The following is a 16755-nucleotide window of genomic DNA, read 5'->3' as shown; positions in this document are numbered from 1 at the left end:
CATCTGGAGCCATCACCTCCGAGAAAATAGAGGTCTCCTTCTATTCCTCCTCGTCTGACTCTATCTTCATCAGCCCTGAGAAAAGAGACTCCTCCTCCTCCATCTTCATCAGCGTCAGGAAAACATAATTCTCGTCGTCATCCTCCTCCTCCACCTCAGCCCAAAACAAGATCAAGGATATCCTCGTAGTCGCAGAAAAGGTCCTTGGATTCGGTCGCTACTGCTCTCAAAGTGGACCAACAGAAAAGAAAAAGGTCGTTCAGTGGCAACGTTACCACCTTGATGAAAGAAAAATTTACAACACACATCTCGAAGAAAGATTATGTTAGTTTATTCAATCTATGTGCCTCACTGTCTCCGTTTTTGTTGAAGTCCGAATTCGAAAGGCAAACACAGAATAAATACGCTACAACAAGAGACAAAGAAATACACAATAAAGATTTAAGAAACATTATGAAGTTAGTCGAAGACAACCCTGATTTAACCATGGAAGAGGCCGCGAACATCTATTATGATGTACAAGGGACGGGAACACCGGCAATGAAGTATGAAAGAGGCAATCTTTTGGTTCCCGATTATGAGTATAAAAATCTGACAACATATATGCGCCAGTTACATGAATATTACATGGCTCAAGCAACAGAGACGGACGACTTTGGTTTTGAGGTTATTATCTGTTCGCCACATGTTTTCCAATATCCTGAAGAAGAGAAGTTCGATGTCGAGTGGGAGTGCTTGTTCCAGCTATACCAGAAATGCTCTCTCGATGTTCAAATATTGACGATGTGGACTATGTAAGTACCCTACACGCACGATATTACAATTAACTACTCTCTCAAGACACAAATTGTTAACTTTTGAGCACTTTCTATGATTTTATGTAGGTGTATAACAAAATTTTGCATTCTAAAAAACAAATGGGATTACATAGGCTTCTTGAACCCCATGCGAGTCAATGAGAGGACATGTCTAGGCCTCTATGGATGTGACGTGGAAGACCTGAAACAGAGATTGATTGCTGTTTTCGATGAATTCACGATGAAGAAGAAAACCCACATACTTCTAGCCTACAACTGCGAGTATGTGTTCTCGGCTTTTAATTTTATGCTTCTTTTTTCGTTAAGATTATTCGATAATTAGGTTTGCAGCAACCATTTCGTCTTTATTTGTGTTAATCTTGCTAAAAATCTGCTCGAGGTGTGGGACTCGAAGAAAAAACCATTTTATCATCTCGATGCACTGGTGGCGGTGCTGAATTAGTAAGCGATTCTAATAACTATTATTTTCTAATCACACATACCGCTTTCTAATGTTTCTCCTTTTAATGCTGCTCAGTGTCCGAAGAAGACATATCGGTGAGACGCCGGTCCCATTTAAGGTTGTCGAAATGGAGGGGAAATACCTATCACAGCCGGCGGGAAACAATGAATGCGAGTTTTATGTAATGTGGGCAATGCTTCGCTATATCGTCGGGAAATCAGAAGAAGCCGATAAGTTGGTGTGTATAATCCCCATTTCATTTATATCTGTTAATAATTCAACATAATGATTTACTATTCTTCTTTGGATATCATCTTTTTTGAACGATAGCGCAAGAAATATAAGCACGAAAGGCTGCTAGACATGGAGATCGTCGCACTACAATCGGAGCTAGCAAAATTCATCTTAGCCGAGGTATTGGAAAAAGATGGAGTATTTTTCATTGCACAATCTGTGAAGTACAAGGACCGGTATGGCCCAGAGCGGCTCGCCAGATTATTGTAAGAAGTCCGAGAAGCATGTGTGAAGTCTAAGAATATTTCTTTTTTATTTTGAGGGATCGAGATGTGGATAAGAATATTTGAATTGTAATCGTAACATTTGTAATGTTTAATATTGATGGACCTGTCGTCTACGTAGCGTATATAAAGTGAAACCCGATTCCACGAAAAAATATAAATTAAAATAAATTATAAAATAATAAAATACGAACGGGCCATCACCGCCGGTTAGCAACAAACCGGCAGTGTTGTTGTAACCATCACCGCCGGCGGTTAGAAGCAAACCGACAGTGTTGTCTTGCTCAACACTGCCGACTTGAACCATGAACCGACACTGATAGTTACAAGAACACTGTCGGTTTGATCCATGAACCGACACTGATATTTACTATAACACTGCCGGTTTGATCCATGAACCGACAGTGTAGGCTTGCTCAACACTACTGGCTTGAGCCAAGAACCGACACTCTTAAAGCAATCGTCACTGTCGGTTGGCACTACAAACCGGCAGTGTTGTTCAACTGGACACTGCCGGGTGGAGCCAGGAACCGACACTGTTTTCTGTAGATCAGTGTCGGTTTTTAAGGACTGATAGTGATGTCAACCCCATCACTGCCGGTATGCCACTGTCGGTTCAAAATCCGGCAGTGAAGTGGGTTTTTGAACTGATGGTGATGTCCAGACCTAGGGTATCAGTGTCGGTTCATGGTTCAAGTTGGCAGTGTTGAGCAAGACAACACTGTCGGTTTGCTTCTAACCGACAGTGATGGTTAGGACAACACTGCCGGTTTGTTGCTAACCGACGGTGATGGCCCGTTCGTATTTTATTATTTTATAATTTATTTTAATTTATATTTTTTTGTGAAATCGGATTTCGCTTTATATACGTTGACAATAGATCCATTAATATTAAACATTATAAATATTACCATATGTGGCGGTGGATCTGCCGCCAGCAGATCACCGCCATGGCTTGGCGGGGGGGGGGGGGGGGGGGGGGCCCTCCAATATTTACGTCAAGCCTTAAGCACCGTCCTTCCAAGTACCATTCGCATTTATGAGAACATCTGTACATTGCAGGAATTTTCAGGCATGCATGACGAATTTGGCTGGCCGTACCGATCAACGATCATGGAGATAACCCTTTGGCCCACGGAACACTGGGAAAGCTGGCAAGCGGCAAATAATAAGTCAAAATACAGCTATAGTACATCGATCACATAGCTTCCTTGTAGCGTATGATTCCCATGTGAAATGCTTCAGCCAACATTATTGATTCATTTGGTTTTCCAACTGCATCATGGTTTCTCCTTTCCTGTGAACTGGGAGCTTTTTTTTGTTTTTTTGTTGTTTAGGTGCTTATGCTCCTATGCAGAAGCTAGCATTATTCATTTTGGGTCACAATCACAAATACTTCAACATCTCTCAGATAAGGTTTGATTAAGCTTTTAGAATTTGGACAATCAATAGGCTTCAAATACTTAGTTTGGAACCATGAAAATTATACATGTGGATTGTTCTGAAAAATAATTTCATGATATCATAAACCATTTGGCAATATTGTCCAAAGTATACTGACATGTTCAAAACAGTCGGCCTGGTTCGCTGGTTGGTTTCTGGACTGGTTTGGGCTGGTTGGGGCTGGTTTGTTGTGAGAGAAAAACACTGTTAGCTGGCTGGTTTGGGCTGGTTGAAACCAACAAACGAATGAGTATTGTTTACGGGAGGGAGTAGAAGTAACATCTGACAACTCAACGATGGCCCCTTTTATGTTCCAAATTGACCATCGCTGTAGATCAGTTACTACTTTCTAGTGCATGGAATATTTTGTTTACCTGGATTGCAACTGGTACCGATGGCATGGATAATTTATCTAACTGTTGTTAGTCAACCATCCATTGGCTTGTGAAATCTGCCATGCACGGTGGTAATAATGCAGCTACGAATTTATTTGTCATGATAGATTCCACCATTTGATTCCTACAATTTGCAGCCATCCAGGGTTGTGAAGTACTGAAATGTAAACTTCTCTTTCCAGCTTCAGAGTTCTGTTATTATCTTAAGGTTAAGGTGGATCTAGAGTTTTGCAGGAAGTGTGAAGAAGGCACTAACAGCAACAGTTCCACTCACGAGGAGCAACTAGGCAAGCCAGACAGTCAGAGAGACAGGGCCTCTTCGGCCAACTGGACCTTGATGTGCCAGTCATGTGCTGAAAGATTCCAAATCCTCAATTGCAGACGTGCCTTCTCAATCATTTTGAACACATAAAGCGATAAGGTGAACAACAATTGGAGTGTTGTTAACAGCAGCCTGGCACGGCCGGATGCGTCGTCATCTGAATAATACTGAGGGCAGGACATTAGGACAGGAAACCTAACCTCCGGAAATTGTAGTGGCTAGGAGCCACTAATCATGGTCTAAAAGTGCTAACCACTGCATTACAAAAAAACGTGTGGGTGTTGCAGGTTCCAAGTGGCTGTTGTCACGGAATGGGCCTGTTCGGCTGATATTAAAGTCGGCTGAAGCTGATTTGTTGTGAGTGAAAAATACTGTATATTCAAACTGATAAGCCGACTAATAAGTTCAAGCGTTTGTTAAATTTGGATGAGTTGAGCATGACAAAAGCAAAAACCTTGCCCACTCCCCGTATATGGGTAAGACGGCTTGCCTGACACATTAGATGTTAGCAAAAAGGAAAAGGAAAAGGATCTCGAGGATCTTCATGTTTGAACTCAGAACACCAAACACTGCTACAGAATAAGCAATCACTGCCGGTTATATCACTGTCGGAATTTTAAAACCGACACTAATAAATACATCACTGCCAGTTAATAAGGAAAAAGTCTATCGCTGCTGGAATTTTATACCAACCGACAGTGATAGATATTATCACTGCTGGTTGCTAGTACAATCCAGCATTGATGTTTATCACTGTCGGGCTGTAGTGCCAGCCGGCACTGATCCACAGTCGAACCCAAAAAATTTATGTATCCCGGTTAACTCCAAACTCACATCCATCCAGTCCACACCTCTATCTGTTCTCTCTCCGCATACTTCTCCTCCCCCGCCTGGACCTCCGTCGCGCCGCTCGCTCCTCCCCCGCTGGACCTCCCTCGTCGCTAGCCCCTCCCCCTTCCCGCGCCGTCTACCTCCGCTCTGAGGGCTTCGCCATCTCCGTCACCGTCGACCCGCGCCTATTCCGCCGGGAGGGGCGCGACACCTCGCCGTCGACCCACGCCTGTTCGCCGGGAGGGGCGCGACTACCTCGCCGTCGACCCGCGCCTGTTTCGCCAAGAGGGGCGAGACTACCTCGTCGGCGACGAGTGACGGATCGAGGCCGCCACTGAGGTGTGCTTCCGCTATGCCTAAGACCCTCGCCCGAATCCGCAGTGCTGGTGCCCGATGGAGGTGGATCCAGATCCAGCGGCGACAAGGAGGAAGAAGGTGCGCCTGGTGACGGACCCATGACCAGGTGTATTCCTTCCCAATCCCATGAACATCTGCATCGTTCTTCTTTTGTGATGTATGAATCCTTCTTTGTCTGTGATGTACTGAATTTGTGATGTATGAATCCTTCCCAATCCTTCTATTTTGTAATGTGTTGAACCCTTCTCCTTGTGATGTACGAATCGATTTGTGGTTGAGTTGATTTGTGATGTGTTGAACCCCTCCTCCTTTGTCTGTGATGGAGCGGCGTCGGCAGTAACGAGCATGCTCCAGCGAGCATGCTTGCTTGCTGTATTCTTTTTTGTTTTTGTTTTTTTAAAGCCTATCACTGACAGGTGAAGTACCGGCAGTGGTAAGCCAGGGACATCACTGCCGCTTTCCCAGTGCCGGTTGCAAATCCGGCGGTAATAGGCCTTTAGGAACCGGCAGTGTTTCCCTTTTCTGTAGTAGTGAAAGCTGTTGTTGATGGTCAAAAGACTAAGTAGTCAAGTTTTCTTGTTATTAAGGTAAAGAAATCACCCTTTTACTGCTAACTCCCGACTCTGTTGTATGCATCATGCATGCTAATGCTATTTTACTTAGGCTTATCAGTCACAGGTTTCATGTTTTCACCACCAGAAGCTTAGAACCCCTCCTTGAAATCAAAAGGGGAATACTACTTAGCTTTAGCTACATTTTATATTCAGTTGTTAAAGAATACCAGAAGAAGGTACCAAAAGGCTTGGTCCTAGCTAATCATATGGTGAAGTCGTTGCCACCTATGGCAGCATGCAGTACTATCATATTGTCGTGGTTTTCAATTGCTGTACTGATGCAAACGTAATGGGTTTAATATCCTTGCAGCCACCGACTTCAAAATGAAGAGTGCTCATTTGGTCCACGTCACCATCATCGTCCCGAAGTGTCTAGAATGGCAGGCAAAGCTGATTGGACAGGCAGGCTGGGAAAAGAGCACCGATGACGATGGATGCAAGTTCCCACCATTGGAGAGCAATGATTATCAGCCATACGACTTGCTACAGAACAAAAGTCTTCGAGCTAAACACTGTCATGCATGCCTCTCAGAAGGAGCGAAAGCCTATGGTCAAGCATGTGTTTACAACGAAGTGAAACACTAAATCACGCAAAAGTGCTAAAACTTTTCTCTCTCGTGTTGCACTTGCACAAACAGAGAAACGGGACTGCATTTGAAATGAAACTCTTTACTCTTATGCTTTGTTTCCTGATTGACCAACTGACAAATTCCCAAGCATCTGCAAGAACATGACTTCTAAATTTCAGAAGAAAAATAAAAATACAATGCCCAACTACATAAACGTTGAGATAACATATCCTCCAAATGACAGCCCATCTGACACTTGCAGCCGTTCAAATGTACCATTAACAAAATATTTAAGTGTTACACATGAGAAAGCATATCTTCCAATTAGCGGCTTTGCCCTTTAGTATTGTCATTGGCTCATTGCTTTGGTGTATCCTCACATGGACACTCCATAAAAAGTTCATAATAGCAACAGACATCTGAACAAAGCTTGGTGCGCCTACTCGGCCGGGCTAGCTATAGCTAGTGCCAATCATGGAATAAGGTAGTATATTCCTATAGTTGTAATTGAAATGTTTGATGTTGTGACGATAATCCGCACCGCCCAGAATACTCTAATCCACAAGTTGAGGCCGCCCATTAAGCCTTGAGCGCCAGGACGCGTGTATAAAAGGGGCCTAAGCTGACTGGACTCCTCGCATCAGTGAAGCAGCAATCTCTCAAGCTCAGAGCGCCAAGTCTTCCGCGCCAATCTCTCAAGCAAGATGGTGAAGCTCGCGTTCGGAAGCGTCGGCGACTCCTTCAGCGCCACCTCCATCAAGGCCTACGTGTCCGAGTTCATCGCCACCCTCCTCTTCGTCTTCGCCGGCGTCGGTTCCGCCATCGCCTACGGTGAGTATAACTGTTCCAGCCATGCTCAAATGGTTGACTTTGTCTGTGTGGCTCAATGCATGGAAGTATGGAACGATGCTGAACAATTACCTGTCCGTCCACGTGCAGGGCAACTGACCAATGACGGCGCGCTGGACCCTGCCGGTCTGGTGGCGATCGCGATCGCGCACGCGCTGGCGCTCTTCGTGGGCGTCTCCATCGCCGCGAACATCTCCGGCGGCCACCTGAACCCGGCCGTGACGTTCGGCCTGGCCGTGGGCGGCCACATCACCATCCTGACCGGCCTCTTCTACTGGGCGGCCCAGCTGCTGGGCGCGTCCGTGGCGTGCCTGCTCCTCAAGTTCGTGACCCACGGCAAGGCCATCCCGACCCACGGCGTGTCCGGGATCAGCGAGCTGGAGGGCGTGGTGTTCGAGATCGTCATCACCTTCGCGCTCGTGTACACCGTGTACGCCACCGCCGTCGACCCCAAGAAGGGCTCCCTCGGCACCATCGCGCCCATCGCCATCGGCTTCATCGTCGGCGCCAACATCCTCGCCGCGGGGCCCTTCAGCGGCGGCTCCATGAACCCCGCCCGCTCCTTCGGCCCCGCCGTCGCCGCGGGCAACTTCGCGGGCAACTGGGTCTACTGGGTCGGCCCGCTCATCGGCGGTGGCCTTGCTGGTCTCATCTACGGCGACGTCTTCATTGGCGGCTCCTACCAGCAGGTCGCCGACCAGGACTACGCCTAAGTGCATGCTCCGTCTGGATTGTTTGAATTTGAACCCATCGAACGCAGCGTTTCGATCAGCGTCGTCGTTTGCTTTGCTCTTCGCCACGTCAAATGGTTTGTATGTATGTGTCAATGATGTCTCGTCCATGGTCCTTTGTATTCATTTCCCTTTTTTTTTCGGGGTAAAATCGATGTGAAGATCTCGTCCGATCCGCGGTTTTCGCCTTGGAGTGGAAAGAAAGTGATTTTCGTTTCGTTTATGCATGGATTTCTTGGGTCGTTTATGGTTTTCATTCATCCACGTCTGCGCCCCCCAAATCGTGATGGTTGCAATCGCGCCCGTGCAATGGTTACTACCCGCGCAAACTTCCATTATTGCACGGGCGCGTCTTCGCCTTTTTAAAACGAACAAAGCAGCACGCAGTTCCTCTGGAATTCTTGAGCCCAGCACGCAGTTCCTCTGGATTTCTTGTCCCGCACGATGATGGTCTGCTTGCAGGTTGCAGCAGTTCGTGCTTCTCGCCGTTTGCCCCGCGGTTGTACCTCTTCGTGGTCGCCACCGCTGGCTCCGCCGTCTCTGCACGTTCGTAGCTTTGTTGCGTCTTGCGAGTTACGGCCCACTCATCGCATGTTTCTTGACTTTTGTTGTGCGCCCTGGAGGTATGCTCACGCCGGACGTGACATCCGACGCCTCGCCGCTGCAGGCTTTCGCGCTCTTCGTTGGGGTATTCATCGCGGCTGACGCGTCTGGCCGCCACGCCAAGTCGCCAACCCCGCCGTCACGTTCGCCTTCGCCATCGGTGGCCACATTGCCGTGCCGACCGCCATCCTCTGTCCACACCTTCTCCGCCGGCGAGGCAACGGAACACCTCCCGTCGGCACGCAGAATGTATTTCTCTCCTGGTCATTTCGTTCCGCATTGGGCGTGCCGAGGTGGCAGCGATGACCGAAGATGTCCACGCAGGCCGTGCCGACAACGAGTTTTTTTTTAAGATGTCATCGGAGGGGTGAGAGCCTCACCTCACCTGAATAAATTTTCCATTCATCCCGGTAAACCAGTGGATGGAGGATGCCATGACACCTACAAAGGTCCAAAGACCATAGTCAATGAGATTACACTGAAGATGGGGAGAGATTTAATGTATTTATCCCGACAAGGGGGGCATGCTCCTCGGCCAGAAGCACTGTCCACGGCCAGAAGTGTGTCTAAATTTTTTTTCAAAAAACGCCTGTAGTTTTCCACAGGTGAATCAGTTTTCGAAATAAAACGAAATCGATTTGTTTCAACGAAATCGATTTGTTTCAGAACGAAATAAAACGAAATCGTTTTGTTTCAACGAAATCGATTTGTTTCAGAACGAGCCTCCTATGCCTGCTGATTTGGTTCAAAATTGTGACCATGTTCTCCCTCAATTTTTCCTATCTCTGTATATTGCGCGAGGTTGCTCGCCGCTGTTGTCTACCTTATGTAGCTTGTATACATGAAATAGGTGACGGTGTGGAACACATATATGGGATAGAGGTTGAACTTACGGCCAATGTAGTTCAGACAACCTCCAAAACACTATTTTTCTGGGCTCAGGATGCTTTACATGATAATTTCGCCTATGAGGCAGCAGCATTGCAGACTCTTATAGTCTTACAGAGCATATATGGATTTCTGGTTATTGACTACAACATCCATGGCCTGCAATTATATAGAGATCTAGCTCATTATTTGTTTCATGTTGCTAATAGAGGGGCTCAGCTTGCCAGATTGATCGTTGCAGCGTCAAATGAGGACCCAGTGTCTTTTTCAAATGTTGCAATGTTTGCGCAGCAGTTACTAGATGAGCTTACCTGTTAGTTTACCACGGTTGAGTATTAGGGTGCTTCTAAGTTTACATTCATCTTTTAGGTTTAGTTCTCCCTATTGTATGTGCAGCTATGTTAATAAAGAGGTAATGCTGCTTATTTTGTTGCTTTCCAAATCTTCTTCTTTCTTATTTATTCTTTATGGCCACCTTATTGTTTCTTTCTTACCGCTTAAGATATGTCCACACCTTCTCCATTTTTATGTGCTTACATTATAAACAAAAAAAAGGAAATCATTGCTCCATGTTCCTGGTCTGTTACCTTATGCATGATCATGTAATTTTGTTGTTGGTAAACCGAGACAACATCATGAACCAGACCCACTAGATAAGCAATTGGTTATGATCTATTTTTTCCGTCAAAAGACCTGCTTTCATTGTTATATGTCTATGATAAGATGCGCAGCCTTCATCGTCTATGGAATACCAAGTTCAAATGCCTGCTCCGCTTTCGTGTATGTACACTGCTTTTTATGTCATTCGCCTTCTTATCTGACCAGTGTCCAGAGGTGTATCCAAAGGCGTGGTTGTTATATTGTTTTATTATATCTAACAATTACAAACATTTGGCACCAAACATCAACTATTTGTCTATCCTGCTGCTTTAAACGGCAGCCCCACAGGCGGCATGCCTCCTTGCAAGCAGCTAAGAGGCGACGTATGCAAGGTTGCTGGTGGCGGAAGACAACATCATGCCTGTGATCCCAGATGTTCCAGCAGCATAGCAGAATCATGGTGTTGAAGTGTTTCGAGGGGATCATGGGAGGTGTAGGGACTATGACGCATAAGAGGGCAGTGAATTAGGCAAATTAAAAATCTACTTTTAACTATAGCCTATAAATTCCACCTTAGCAAAACCTATACAAGAAAGTAATCTATCTAAATGTGCAACTATGATTTTGCTAAGTGTGTTGCTATCTCTGACGCAAAAGAGTTATGCAACCTAGGTTCCAATCCTATCGACTAGCCTATCAACTAAGCTATGAAAGTAAAGTACACACCAAGGTAGCAATATAAATGTGGAAGGTAAAAATGAGGTAGAGATGCAAACTCCCGTCGACGACTCCGGTATTTTTACCGAGGTATCGAGAAACACCCAAGCTTTTCCCTAGTCCTCGTTGGAGCCCTCGCAAGGAATCCCTTGCAAGGGCCAAGCTCCCGGTCGGGTAACTCCGTGGATAGCCCTGGGCCTTCCCCACGCGCAAGTGGGTCTCCGGTGTGCCTTCCGGCAAACCTCTCTCGGACCGCTTCCCGCCGTCTTCATTATCAGCTTCCGGCCGAACCACCACGAGTCTTGTTCCCTTCGGTACACGATGGTGGCCACACCACAAACACAGTTGGTGTGGTCTCGCAAGACTAAAAGCCCCGCCGAGTACAAACATGGTGCGCGCAAGCACCTTGGGTTTAGAGGTATACAAACCTCATTAGCAACTAGACCTAAGCCTAGAGCAAGCGCATATGAGCGTGATCTAACTAACTTAAGCACTTCGTAAATCACCTACGTTAATCACCAAGTGATCTTTAAGCTGTATACATGTGGAGAGCACAAATGAGGTGTAGCAACACCCTTCTATCTTCCATCACCTCTCTCTCCCACTTCAAATGGCCGGTTGGGGCAAGTATTTATAGCCCCAAAGTCAAAACTAGCCGTTCTGGCCGAGATCCTCTTCTCTGCATGGTCACCGGACAGGGCGGTGACTGCCACATGGACTAGCCGTTGCTCACTAATAGGCCGATCGTTGGGGTACTGTTCACCGAGGGCGGTGACCTGGTCGCTGCCCGAGTCCCCCTTCGCTGCTCTTTGGAATTTTAGGGCAGTGGCACCGCCATCCCTTGTCCGGTACACCGCCACCCCATGGCGGTGACCAGGGTAGTGCACACGTTGCTGTCTGGTGCCCCCCTCTCCTTCTAGCTGCAGCAGCCCTCTGTTTGGTGGCACCGCCACGCCCTGGCAGTGCACCGCCGTGCCTAGGGTGGTGACCCCTCTTGCTATTTCTTCGCATTTCTTCATCGAGACTTCATCGTCTTCGTGTCTTGGACTCCTTGCTTCTCTCCTAAGCTGTCAACACCTCATCCAATGTCTTATCTTGAGTGTTGATCAATATCTTCACATTCCAAAGTTGGTCCAAGTCCGCGTTGCATCCTATTTGACTATAAAATAGACACTAGCAAACACATTAGTCCAATTTGGTCGTGTTGATCATCAAACACCAAAATCAAAGTAAATGGGCCTAGGGTCCATTTTTTTTACAATCTCTCCTTTTTGGTGATTGATGACAACATGACCAAAGCAAACAAATAATAATAGATGCAAAAATTTAAAAACTATCTATTTGCTAGGATGCAATGCAAAGGCAAGTTTATATGATGCAAAAAGATACCACTTGTGAAAACTTATCTTGCCCTTGCAAATGTCCCCATGTGGCATTATGGATTTAAGTCTCCCCCTAACTCCATAATTCACTATTCTCTCTATCTTGGACCATTACCACTTGTAAATTATTATGATTGGACTTGCTTTTGGTTCTACAAATTCTCCCCCTTTGGAATCAAACACCGAAAAGGAAGACATTAGTAGTATAAGGGAGAGTCAAACTTTGTAATCCTTTGTATGTGGAGTGGAATAGGTCACAAAATTTGACTCTCACATTATATAGACTAAACTCCCCCTAAATATATGCATACATATGATGGGGGGTGAAATATATGCAAAAAGGCAAATTAATGCACAAGGGAGTTTAATCTATATAATGCATGGAAAAGGCATAAGGCACACTCGTGAAGTGCTTGATGATGAGTCTTGTATCCCCGTCTCTTATGATGGTCTTCTTTTTCACTTGAAGAATCATCCCATAACTTTATTGATGTGAGGGCTTTGTCCTTGCATGCCTTTTTCTTTGTCTTGAGTGTGGGCTTGTTTGGACAAATTTCTATAAAGTGCCCCAACTTGTCGCATCCATAGCATTCTTTCTTTCTTTGCTCATTTCTTTGATTGGTAAAAATAAAATCTTGAATTTGGATAGACACACCCTTGACATTGAGCCATTGGATCATGTTCTTCATCTTGTTGATAAGTTTAATTGATTCTTCATTAAGGTCGGAGGTGGAGGAGGAAGATTGATCATCATCACTTGAGGAGCTTGAGCTTGTCTCAACTTGCTTGCCCATCATCTTCTTATGCTCACTACAAGCGAGAGCTTTGCCTTTGCTTGATGAAGAGGCTTCTTCATGACCCATCTTACATGACATCTCAAATACCACTATCTTGCCAATAACTATGGCCGAAGTCATGGTGCTCAAATCCTCCATGTTATGAAGGATGGTGATGATGCTTGTATATTTCTTTTGTGGTAGCACGGAGATGATCTTCCTCATGATGTCCGTATCACCTAGTTTCGTTAATCCTATAGAATTGAGCTCATTGATAATTAGATTCAAACGTGAATACATATCACAAACAAGCTCATCATCTTCGTTTCAAAAGAATCATAACTTTGTTGAGCTAGGCAATGTTTTTGCTCACGGACATTACTTGTGCCGTCATGGAGCTCTTGTAATTTTAACCAAATTTCATGTGTCGTATTTAAAGTGAACACTTGGTTAAACACATCCATGCAAAAAGATTCAAACAAGTATTGAAATGAATATCTTTTTCTTCACTCTTTGTGAATTTATCTGGATTCTTAATGGCTTTCATCCCGTCACGAGTGACTCTCCAAACATCCAAATCTACCGCCTCAAGGTAACAAGCCATTCTAGCTTTATAGCAGAGGAATTAGTGCTGTCAAAGTACAGAAGCCTAGAGATATCCATCACAACCACTCTAAATAGCGTCGGCTCAATGGCGGTAAAGCCAAAGGTCCAAATTAAGCCAACTGGCTCTGATACCACTTATAGGGGACCATAATGCCTAAGAAGGGGGGTGAATTAGGCAACTTAAAAATCTACTTCTAACTATGGCCCCTAAATTCTACCTTAGCAAAACCTATGCAAGAAAGTAATCTATCTAAATGTGCAACTATGATTTTGCTAAGTGTGTTGCTATCTCTACCGCAAAAGAGTTATGCAACCTAGGTTCTAATCCTATCGACTAGCCTATCAACTAAGTTAGGAAAGTAAAGTACACACCAGGTAGCAATATAAATGCGAAAGGTAAAGATGAGGTAGAGATGCAAACTCTCGTCGATGACTATGGTATTTTTACCAAGGTATCGAGAAGCGCTCAAGCTTTTTCCTAGTTCTCGTTGGAGCCCCTCGCAAGGAATCCCTCGTAAGGGCTAAGCTCCCGGTCGGGTAACTCCATGGATAGCCCCGGGCCTTCCCCACGTGCAAGTGGGTCTCCGGTGAGCCTTCCGGCAAGCCTCTCCAGGACCGCCCCCCTCTTTCTTCACTATCAAGCTTTCGGTCGAACCACCGCAGGCCTTGTTCCCTTCGGTACACGGTGACGGTTACACCACAAACGCAGTTGTTGTGGTCTCGCAAGACTACAAGCCCCGCCGAGTACAAATACGGTGCGCGCAAGCACCTTGGGTTTAGAGGTATGCAAACCTCACTAACAACTAGACCTAAACCTAGAGCAAGCGCATATGAGCGTGGTCTAACTCACCTAAGCACTTCGCAAAGCACCTATGCTAACCAACAAGTGATTTTTAAGCTCTATGCATATGGAGAGCACAAATGAGCTGTAGCAACACCCTCCTATCTTTTCTCAGCCCTCGCCCACATCAAATGGCCGGTTGGGGCAAGTATTTATAGCCCCCAAGTCAAAACTAGCCATTGTGGCCGAGATCCTTTTCTCTGCGTGGTCACCGGATAGGGCGGTGCCAGGCACCGAATAGGGCGGTGACTGCCACGTGGACTAGCCGTTGCTCACTGATAGGCCGACCATTGAGGTACTGTTCACTAGGGTGGTGCACCGCCACCCTGAGGGCGGTGACCGAGTCCCCCTTTGCTGCTCTCTGCAATTTTAGGGCAGTGGCACCACCACCCCCTGTCCGATGCACCGCCACCCCATGGCGGTGACCAGGGCGGTGCACATGTTGCTGTCCGGTGCCCCTCTCTCCTTCCAGCTGCAGCAGCCCTCTGTTTGGTGGCACCGCCACCCCCTGGCGGTGCACCACCATGCCTAGGGTGGTGACCAAGACGATGCCCCCTCTTGCTGTTTCTTCGCGTTTCTTCATCGGGGCTTCGTCATCTTCGTGTCTTGGACTCTTTGCTTCTCTCCTAAGCTGTCAACACCTCCTCCAATGTCTTCTCTTGAGTGTTGATCAATTTCTTCATGTTCCAAAGTTCGTCCAAGTCTGTGTTGCATCCTATTTGACTATAAAATAGACACTAGCAAACACATTAGTCCAATTTAGTTGTGTTGATCATCAAACACCAAAATCAAAGTAAATGGGCCTAGGGTCCATTTTCCTTATAGGAGGCCTGGGCATTTCCCAGAGCTGTTGAACTGAAGGGAGCGGCATTCCCTGCCATCCAAGGTGGTCCCAAAATTCCTTTGCCACCGTGCAATGAAAGATTAGGTGATCAGAAGTCCGTGTTGTAGATGATTGAAAGTCCACATCAGGCTATGTATTTACTCTCGCAAGATGAGCTATGTCATGGAAAAGCTCCAAGTAAACCGTCACTACATCATCCATAATGTATGCTGAGTTTGTAGCTTGTTATGAGGTCACAGGGCAGGTGAATTGGCTAAAGAAATTTATTTCCGGGTTAAAAGTGGTCGACATCATTCATAGACCATTCAAGTTGTACTGCAACAATGAGCCAACAATATGTTATGCTCACAACAATAAGTCAAGTGGTGCTGTCAAACACATTGACATAAAGTTCTATGTTGTGAAAGACATAGTCCGGGATCATTCTATTAGTCTCGAGCATACAAGTACAAAGAAAATGCTCGCGGATCCGCTTACAAAAGGCTTACCACCCAATGTGTTCAGAGAACACTTAGCTAGCATGGGTTTACGGGAAAGTCTATGATCCCTGGACAATAAGAGCCTAGTTGAGAATCTGTTTCAAAACATAAAGGTGTATTGTAGTCGTTAATCTAACGGTACTAACCGTTGTGATGACGCTCTATGCGCTAATCTGCGATGGAATGGGAAAATAGATAAATATTTTAAGTTTAAGTCATAAGTTGATATCAAGGGGGAGAATATTAGGTTGATCTCCTCTGACTCAGTCCAACGACCGAGTCGGGCCTTGATCCCGCGCCCTGATCGGGGGCGCCCAACTAATTCATGGTTGGTGGGCCCCATCGCGCAGCGCCATATAAAAGGAGGTGGGGTGCCGGGGCTCGAGGTACGAGGTTCACCGCCGCCACAAACCCCACCTACAAACCCTAGTCCGATCGAGAGGGGGCGCTGATGGCGACGGGAAGCTCCATCGCCGCCTCTGTGCCACGTCTGTCGTCTACACTGCCGCCGAGACGTCACTGCCACCCCTTCACCTACACCGTCCATGGCTTCCTCCTCCGCCAAGCCCACCGATGGTCGGTAACACCTCTCCTCTCTGATCCTTTCTTCTCTCTCTTTGTCCAGTACATGTTCTAGGTTGCTTTATCCCAAATGCAAGTGAAATCACCCGCTAGATCTACTCCGAGGTCTTGACCCTAACCAACATCTGCATCTTGTCTACAGAGTTCGCAGATGTCGTCATCGAGGGCATGTTTGGTGTAGAGGTTGGCACGGCACTGGATGCAGTCGCGCATAAGAAGCCAGCCAAAGAAGCGGACCCTTGGCGGTGCCCTGCTGTTCCTGACAAAGGCATGGATCTTGCTGCATTCCCCAGAGTGAGTCGCTGCTCTATAAATGCTCGCAGTGTCAAACTTGCATGGTGTAGGAGCAAATTTGCATGACCTCATATCATGTTGCTGGGACAGTGTAATAGGGTGAAGTAGGAGCTGGACCTGAGACAACTCACTTGTAGCCTGTGGCGACAGGCGTGTCATCAAATTGTTGGAGATACCCATTTGCATTGCTTGGCGGACGGAGACGTCCGGGTTGGAGGAGTGGCTTAGGAGACATGGGAATTTAGCAGCCAGAG

At 46.4% G+C, this 16755-nt stretch overlaps 1 protein-coding gene across 1 annotated transcript; it reads left to right on the top strand.

Annotated features, from left to right (window-relative positions):
- Nucleotides 1-6935: 6935 nt before the first annotated feature.
- Nucleotides 6936-8116, top strand: LOC136464027 (aquaporin TIP2-1). The gene is made up of 2 exons (XM_066462994.1): nucleotides 6936-7140; nucleotides 7249-8116. The coding sequence occupies exons 1-2, from the start codon at nucleotides 7014-7016 to the stop codon at nucleotides 7869-7871; spliced, it is 750 nt and encodes a 249-aa protein (XP_066319091.1). The 5' UTR covers nucleotides 6936-7013; the 3' UTR covers nucleotides 7872-8116.
- The last annotated feature ends 8639 nt before the right edge of the window (nucleotides 8117-16755 follow it).

The sequence above is a fragment of the Miscanthus floridulus genome, chromosome 7, assembly GCF_019320115.1.
Source record: "Miscanthus floridulus cultivar M001 chromosome 7, ASM1932011v1, whole genome shotgun sequence".
NCBI lineage: Eukaryota > Viridiplantae > Streptophyta > Magnoliopsida > Poales > Poaceae > Miscanthus > Miscanthus floridulus.
The sequence above is the reverse complement of the archived record's forward strand: the minus strand, read 5'-3'. Positions and strand labels throughout refer to the sequence as shown.